A 9,180-nucleotide genomic window follows, 5' to 3' on the forward strand; every position below is an offset into this window, starting at 1 on the left:
TCCAAACCCAGCAGATCCCTGCGGTGCACTCCCGTGCGGCTCCTCCCGGGGGAGGAAGGTGAGTCTCCCCGGATCTGCCGCTTGTTGGGTCCCTGCTGGAGGAGCAGGGGCCCGACTGTGCCGCGGATCACGGTTTAGGGCCACCCCGAGCTGAGAGCCCGCGCCTGGGCTCCGCCTCTGCAGCCGGCTTCCCGGCTCCGTTACCTGGGAGCTCTGCCGCACTCAGGCACCCCCGGTCTTTCTGTGACCCCGAGGGTCCCGAGACCACACTGTCCCGGAGGATTCCACCCCCCGCTTAGCCACCGGAGTGACGTCCCTCAGCGGAGCCGACTTCTAAAAGTTCCGATTTTGTGCTCCGTGGTTCTATCACTTGCCAGAAGCAGCCGACGGAAGCCCCTCCCCCACCGTCTATCCTCCCGAATATCACCTCGGATTCACTTCTCCGCACGTCCTACCTTCCAGAAAGTGGTCGCTTTTCTGATGAGAGAGTTGTTGCTCTTCTTTTCTTCGATCTCCTGTTGGGTTTGTAGGTGTTCAGAATGGTTTGATCCCTATCCAGCTGAATTCCTGAGAGGAGACGAAATCCAGGTCTCCTACTCCTCCGCCATCTTGCTCCAGTAAAGTTTATTTTAAAATAAGTTCTTGGGGCATGTGGGTGGCTCAGTCAGTTAAGCGTCTGCCTTCCGCTCAAGTCATGAACCCAGAGTATTGGTTTTGAGCCCCGCATCGGGCTCTCTGCTCAGTGGGAGCCTGCCACTCCCCCTGTTGGTGCTCTCTCTCTCTCTCCCTCTCTCTCTCTGCCAAATAAATAAATAGAATATTTTTTAAAAATAAAATAATTTCTTTATACATTTCCACCTTGATTTTATCAAAGTATTATGACAAATACAAAAGAGATCCAGGAATAAGGAAAGAATCATGTTCAAAGTAACAATTTAATTCACTATAAATTAAACACCTTGAAACTATATTTGGAAGCAAGATTAAAACCACTGTAATTTAATAGAACATAAGTGTGACATATAGCTTCCCAGAGGCAATAACCCACAGAATCCACAAATCAAGAAAATACGATCTCTCACAATTGTACCTGTTCCTGAAACTGAGTCCATGCCCCAAATTATGTTCTTTACTAGTGAAACCAGAAGCTTTCTTTAAACTTTTCCAGATTCTTTTTCCTTTATGTTCCACCATGATCGTTTCCTTTATATAAGTAATAGTTAATAAGTCCTTCCCTTTATAAAGAAGTCTGCCCTGCTCTGGGCCACTTTATCTACTCATTTGTTTTTTACTTCTGCTGTCTCATTAAAGATATGGCCATAATTATATTTGTGATTCCAAATCCATCATGTACCTGACTTCATGAAAAAACCTGTTTCTGTCTGAGATGCTTGATGGCACTTTTTACCTCCTCATTCCTCAAGGTGTAAATGAGGGGATTTAGCAAAGGGGTGACCACCGTGTAGAAGACAGATACCACCTTGTCCATGGAGAAGCTGGTGTCTGGCCGAGTGTAGAGGAAGATACATGGTCCAAAGAAGAATGCAACCACCATGAAGTGGGCTGAGCAGGTAGACAGGACTTTCCGGCGCCCTTCAGCTGACTGTCTTTTAAGAGAAACCAGGATGACCATATAAGAGGTGACCAAAGCCAGGAAACAGGTGAGGGAGATGGTTCCACTATTAGACACAATGAGCATTCCCGTGAGGTATGTATCTGTGCAGGCCAGCTTGATGACAGGGGGCACATCGCAGAAGTAGCTGTCAATAATGTTGGGGCCACAGTAAGGTAGATGAATGGTCAGGAAGGTCTGCACCAGAGAGTGAACGGTACCCCCCAGCCAGAGAGCAAAGATGAGCTGCACACAGAGCCTGATGTTCATCACATTGGGATAATGCAGCGGAGCACAGATGGCTACATAACGATCATAAGCCATGATGGTCAGCAGAAAGATCTCAGCACAAGCAAACAGATGTAGGAAGAAGAGCTGTGCGATGCAATTATCAAAGGAAATCGTCTTTGTCTCCAAAAGCAAGCCCTCTAGCATCTTGGGCACAGTGACAGATGAGTGGCAGATGTCAATAAAGGACAGATTGCTCAGGAAGAAGTACATGGGGGTATGGAGACGCAGAGTAAAAACTATAGTAACTATGATGAGACTGTTCCCCAAAAGGGTTAGCACATATGTGACAAAGAATGTCACAGAAAATAGTATTTCCAGCACCCAGTTCTCAGTGAGTCCCAAGAAGACAAATTCAGTCACTGTTGTTTCATTTAGAGCATCCATCCAATGAGTTTCTGAAGGACCTTTTCGGGGGGGGCGGGGGGACCATGAAAGCTAATTTAGCTTTAATATTACAGGACTAGAACTCATTGAAGTGACCCTACGTTCCATTATGAATTGTTTATTTATTATCAGGGCATATAAAATAGAAGACCAACGTAATAGCGATTGTTACAATATACCCATTATGTATCAGGAGCAATTCCCAGCACTTTTTATACACAATTCTATCAACCACAACTGCACCATGGCTCAGGCATTATTGTTCCTGGCTTGCAGATGAGATACATGAATCTCACAAGAATAAATACGTTGCCAAAACTCTTAGCCAGCCACTAGTTAGCTGGCTTTTTCATTTCAGTCTAACCCACAGATAACACCAAATTAATCTTCCAAAATACAACTCCCAACTAAAATCATTCACCATTTCACTCTTCCTATCAAATTAAATGTACATCCAAAGCCTGCAACAGACTAATACCTGTTTATTTTTCCAGTCTGGAATCCTCCTTTTTTATACGTATTCTTCTTTCCAGGCAAGCCGGTTACTGTGTTTCTGCCACATTACCCCCACCTTTAAGAAAACTTTGCTGAGGGGCGCCTGGGTGGCTCAGTTGTTAAGCATCTGCCTTCGGCTTGAGTCATGATCCCGGGGTCCTGGAATTGAGCCCCGCATCGGGCTCCCTGCTCAGCGGAAAGCTGCTTCTCCCTCTCCCACTCCTCCTGCTTGTGTTCCCTCTCTCTCTGTCAAATAAATAAATAAAATCTTTAAAAAAAAAAAAAAAGAAAAGAAAGAAAACTTTGCTGATAAAATCAAATCCTATCTCTTTTCTTGCATACCTATTTTATGGTACTGAAGTATAAAAAAAAAAGACATTTCTTTCTGTTTTCCATTCAATTGAAATTTTCTTAAAAAGCAATAACTACAAGGGCGCCTGGGTGGCTCAATTGGTTAAGTGTGTGGCTCTTGGTTTTGGCTTAGGTCATGATCTCAGGGTCATGAGATCAAGCCTGGAGTGGGGCTCCATGCTCAGCGGGGAGTCTTCCTGAAGATTCTCTCCCTCTGCCTCTCCCCCCAACTAGAGCATGTGCACGTACTCTCTCTCTAAAAAAAAATAATAAATCTTAAAAAAAAAAAAAAAATTTAACTTTTAAAATTGTATAATATGATTTGTCCTCTACGAGGTATTATTGTAATACTAAATAATTATTTTAATACAAAATACTAAAGCTATTTTGCCCCTAATTTTTTAAGATTTATTTATTTATTTGAGAGAGAGAGAAAACATGAGTGGGGTGAGGAGCAGAGGGAGAAGGAGAGAGAATCATCAAGCCAATTCCCCATGAAGGCAGAGCCCAATGTGCGGGGCTTGATCCTAGGACCCTGAGATCATGACCTGAGTCAAAATCCAGAGTCAGCCACTTAACCACCTGAGCCACCCAGTGCCCCTGTCCCTAAATTTCTGTACTTATTCATTAGCCTAAAGCTGTAACAGAGTTTAGGAAATAATTTCCACAACCATGAAAATTATTTATATTCTTGATCCAACTATTTCACTTGTAGGAGTCTCCTAAGCATCCAAACTGTCAAAAAGCTAAATGCAAGAAAATACTAATTACAACATTATTTAAAACAACAGTCGTGGTATTTTTTTGAAGCTTGAATGAATATAATGGAAGTTGAATAGAATTACATGCAGCCATTGGAAATGGTAGTAACAAAGGATTGCCAATATGAAAAAATACTGAAATATGATGAAGCATAAAACAGGAGATAAAATTTGTTTATGCATTCTCAACAATTTAAAATATATAGTGTCATATAAATTATCAAAATGCAAGTAGACTAGAAGAAAATATTGCAACATTTATGACAAAAAAAGGATAATATTCCTATTACTTAAAGGGCTCTTAAAATATGACAAGAAAGGACAAATGACCATTAAATATGGGCAAAAAAGTATGAAAGGGCAAGTCACAGAAAAAGAAATAAAAATGACAAATAAGTATGAATAAAAAGATACTCAACTTCAGTAGTGGGTTAAAAAAATGCTTTTGTCTCTCTTCAGATTGGCAAAGGTATAAGAAACTGAGCATTCTATAGACTGCTACTGGAGGTAGATATTATTAAGAGCTTTCTGGAAAATGATCTGGCAGTACCTATCAAAATTCTAATGCCCCTACCTCTAACCAAGAAGCCCACTTCTAGGGCTGTATTTCATAGAAATAAAGGAATCCGTAATTAAGGGTACATGTTTACTGAAGCATTTTTAGCAAAACAAGGAACTGGAAATAATTGGATGTTTATTTATTTTTTTTAAAGATTTTATTTATTTATTGGAGAGAGAGTGAGTGAGAGAGAGCACATGAGAGGGGAAAGGGTCAGAGGGAGAAGCAGACTCCCTGCCGAGCAGGGAGCCCGATGCAGGACTCGATCCCGGGACTCCAGGATCATGACCTGAGCCGAAGGCAGTCGCTTAACCAACTGAGCCACCCAGGCGCCCGGATGTTTATTAATAGAGAAATAAGTAAATACATTTTAATACAGCTGTGATTTGGAATATTATGTAGCCATGAATAAGAATGAGTTGCATCTGTGCATACAGACTTAAAGCACTGGTTGTCAATGTGGCTGCACGTTAGAACCATCTGGGGAGGGGACGTATGAATTCTGCTGCCCAGGCTTCACCTAAGACAATTAACTCAGAATCTTTCGGGGTTGGACCCATCAGTACTTTTAAAGCTCTTTGGCATTTCCAACATATAGCCAACGTGGCAAACTATTAACTTCAAAGAATGTCAACCATATATTAAGTGAAAAGAGTGCATTATGAATATATTATGAACCAGGAAGGGAGGGAGGGAGGGAGGGAGGGAGGGAGAGAGGAAGGAAGGAAGGGGAGAAGGAAAGAAGGAACAAACAAAACAACAGAGGAAGGAAGGAATCAAAAGAGATTTGTGTGTGTGTGTACCTCTGTTCAAACATACATATATACATATTCATGAATTATGTGCATATGCATTTATTCCTAAAAGGATAGAAAACAGGTGTGGAAGAACACACTTTATTTCAATATTAGTTACCTGTGGAAGTATAAAATTGAAAAGAATAGTAAGACTGTATTAATTTTTACATTATACTCTGTAATTGTTTAAGTTTGTTTAATAAGCATGGGTTACTTTGTTTAAAAAAAGAAAGTATTAAAAACATGCATAGGGGTGCCTGGGTGGCTCAGTCGGTAAGAGTCTGCCTTCGGCTCAGGTCATGATCCCAGAGTCCTGGGATCGAGCCCCACATAGTGCTCCCTGCTCGGCGGGAAGCTTGCTTCTCCCTCTCCCTCTCCCTCTCCCCCTGTTTGTGTTCCCTCTCTTGCCGTGTCTCTCTCTCGGTGAAATAAATAAATAAAATGTTAAAAAAAAAAAAAAAAAAGCATGCATATGGGGAAAAAAGGAAAGGAAATGAAAATACTGACTTCATGGGATTATAAGTACATTTTTCCTTCTCCACGTCTAACAGTGCATAATCTGGTTATATGCTTTATAAGGCAGTATTGCTAAAATGGGGAAGATCTTTCCCATAAACTGCTGGTCAGCAATGCATTAGTAACAGAGAATCGAGAGCTGTTTTGCTTTCAGCTAGGAAGAAAAAGGCAGAGGCTCTTCGTAAGAGCACATTCAGTGAATTCAAATAACTATGACCTTTGGCCTTCACCTCCCTAAACCTCAGTTTTCTGAGCTATAAAAGAGGAACTAGATGCATCTCTTATACATGATTCGATGTAGCAAATATTCAGGTTTCTCTGTTGAAAAGATTAAGAGAGAAGCAAGGGGATGGGAAGAATGTCTGGCTTTGTTAGGGGTTCTAGGGCACAGAAGATCGTCGTTAAATTTGAAGTTCATATACACATTTTACTTGAGAAAAATCTAATGAAAAGGACTGAATCTTGGGACTGGCTGAAATTCACAAAGCCAGGATAATTCCCTTGAGGTCAACAGATGGTAGCTGCTACATTTTCAGCACCAAAGGAATCTACACTGTGTTAGGGAAAAGAGTTTTTGCTCTGGTTTTAAAAATAGGTGGGTTAATGGGGTGCCTGGCTGGCTCAGTTGGTAGAGCATGTGACTCTTGATCTCAGGGTCGTGAGTTTGAGCCTCATGTTAGGTGTGGAGATTACTTAAAGACAAAATCTAAAAAAAATAAAATAGGGGCACCTGGGTGGCTCAATCAGTTAAGCTTCTGCCTTTGGCTCAGGTCATGATCCCAGATCCCTGCTCAGTGGGGAGTCGGCTTCTCCCTCTCCCTCTGCTGCCGCGCACCCCCACCCCTTCTCTCTCTCTCATAAATAAATAAAAATCCTTTAGACAAATAAGTAAAATAAAATAAATAAAAAGAGGTGGGTTGAGATTTTAACTCCAAGATTGGGTCTTATCTCAAATATCACCTCAGCATGGAGGCCCTCCTGATGATTATATCAAGAAGAACACTCCCCAGTGACACGATATCCTAGTGCATCTTCTTTGAGCACTTAGAAACACCTGCAATCTCCTGAATGATTTACATCTATGTTTATTGGCTGCCTTTCCAAATATAAACCCCTTGAGGGCAAGGACTAGATCTGCCTGTTTGCCGCGGCGTACCCAAAACTTGCGTTCAGCAGTGAATGAGATCCCAAAACCCAGCCCACGCTGTGATGAGCACTGTGACTAAGACTTCCACACTCCAAAACTACCAAGCCCATCAAGAAATGCGAGGCAGTTTCTATTCTAAAGAATTCATAAAAACAAAAACATGTCTGTCTAAAACTAATAAGTAAATTAAAAATAATAATAAATAATAATGATTAACTTTCCCTAAAAAAAAGAAAGAAACTAACAAATATACAGTGCCTGTTGGAAGTAGGAGGCTTAGCACTCTCCTGAGTTTCTTAAGATTTCATTCTATTCTCCTTCTGAAAAGATGCAGAGCACCTCCTTCAACCTTCCCATCATATCTTTCTCTATTCTTCTTGAGACTTTCCCATTGCTTGCTCACCACCATGCTGATCTAGTTTGTCAAATCTTTTTTCTTCTCTCCTTCCCACCCCCTGAAAGTAAGAGAAAAAAACCTGAAGTGCTTAGCAAGCTTTATAAACCATGTGGACAAAGTGAGGCACACTGGAGTGGCCCGATAAACCTGGAGGAAAGAAAGGTACACACAAAGTATATGTGACACATGGCGCAGTGCTCGCTCACTGTAAACCCGTTACATTTCATTCATTCCTTCAGTCATCCAATAAATTCACAGATGGATTGATCCATGAATAATTTGGCAGATGGGGACTTCCAAGTGTAGAAAAAAAGACTCGGGGCTTGCAAACTAAGGATGTCAAATAGAAAATACTGAATTCAAATTATTGAGGTCAAACAAAAATTAGTCGTTAAATACCTCCTTTATTGACTTAACACTGGGCTTCTTATTTTTTTTTTTTTTTAAAGATTTTATTTATTTGACAGAGAGAGACACAGCGAGAGAGGGAACACAAGCAGGGGGAGTGGGAGAGGGAGAAGCAGGCTTCCTGCGGAGCAGGGAGCCCGACATGGGGCTCCATCCCAGGACCCTGGGATCATGACCTGAGCCAAAGGCAGACACTTAATGACTGAGCCACCCAGGTGCCCAACAGTGGGCTTTTTTAAAAAAGAAAATGTCTTAGGGGATCCTGGGTGGCTCAGTCGTTAAGCGTCTGCCTTCGGCTCAGGTCATGATCCCAGGGTCCTGGGATCGAGCCCCGCATCGGGCTCCCTGCTCCGCGGGAAGCCTGCTTCTCCCCCTCCCACTCTCCCTGCTCATGTTCCCTCTCGTTGTGTCTCTGTCAAATAAATAAAATCTTTAAAAAATAATAATTAATTAATTAATTAATTAATTAAAAAAGAAAATGTCTTAGAAAAACGGCTTCCTTTTTAAACTCACAATCGAATATATCAAGATTTAAGCCATGAATTAAACTTTTCTCATTCAGAGCTTTCATCTTTTACTTATTTTTTTAAGTGGGCTCCATGCCCCACAGGGGGCTTGAACTTAGATCCCGAGATCATGACCTGAGCTGAAACCAAGAGACAGACACTCAACTGACTACACCACCCAGGTCCCTGGCAAAAAAAAAAAAATATTTTAAAAGTAACATTGCATGTAATGAACATGAAAAGTCTCAAAATTTGGGGGGACGTTGATCTGTGCATTAAAATAATTGTCCAGGTTTTTAAGGAAATCAGGAGGGGTAATTGAATTAAAAAGACCAGAATCCCCACTAGACATCCATATTGTATATAGTAATGTGTATTGTGTATACTGAAATCCTTCATAAAGCACTGAAGGACCTTGAAAATCTGTCCCTTTCTGCCCTTTGCCCTTTCCTTTCACCTTTCACCCAAGGGCTCTGCAATTCCCACAGCAGCTACAAAAAGGAGATAATAACAATTTTCCCCTTTTGGAAATCACTGCTCTGAAGAGTATAGCAATTTGCTGGGGATCAGATGTGATGAGCAGCAGAGTTTAATCCTTTACTACCTGACTCCCCAATTTCAACCTCGTTGTCTCTGCCATTTCCTCTGAGATACCCCAAACCCCATCCTTCTCTGTCTCTTCTCTCTCTGTCTCCATCTGACTGCTGTTTCAGCATTGCAGGCTCAGACCTTGGCAAAGACACACAGCGAAGGCCCCTTCTGCCAAGAGGAACCTGAGTTTTCATCCTACATCCTTACTATATGTTCCTTACATCATCATTTCAGCCTCAAGTCAGTTTCATCTTGAGCTGCCAAGATCTTGTCTGAGAGAACTGCCTGATTGTGTCAAGTGAATGCCAGGGGCTTCAGTGCAAAAGAGGAGACAAGGGAGAAGCTCATGGGAGCACATGAACTTT

The 9,180-nt window shown here is 41.7% G+C and overlaps 1 protein-coding gene across 1 annotated transcript; it reads right to left on the minus strand.

Annotated features, from left to right (window-relative positions):
- Positions 1 to 1,360: 1,360 nt before the first annotated feature.
- On the minus strand, positions 1,361 to 2,287 carry LOC118003342 (olfactory receptor 1509). The gene has a single exon (XM_034994261.1). It carries the CDS (start codon positions 2,285 to 2,287, stop codon positions 1,361 to 1,363), a length of 927 nt encoding a protein of 308 aa, XP_034850152.1.
- Between the last annotated feature and the right edge of the window lie 6,893 nt (positions 2,288 to 9,180).

The sequence above is a fragment of the Mirounga leonina genome, unplaced genomic scaffold (genome assembly GCF_011800145.1).
Source record: "Mirounga leonina isolate KUSES-001 unplaced genomic scaffold, KU_Mleo_1.0 Mir_91, whole genome shotgun sequence".
NCBI classification, from domain to species: domain Eukaryota; kingdom Metazoa; phylum Chordata; class Mammalia; order Carnivora; family Phocidae; genus Mirounga; species Mirounga leonina.

Coding starts and splice junctions, on each gene's coding strand:
- LOC118003342 (XM_034994261.1), bottom strand. CDS start 2,287: ATGGATGCTCTAAATGAAACAACAGTGACTGAATTTGTCTTCTTGGGA.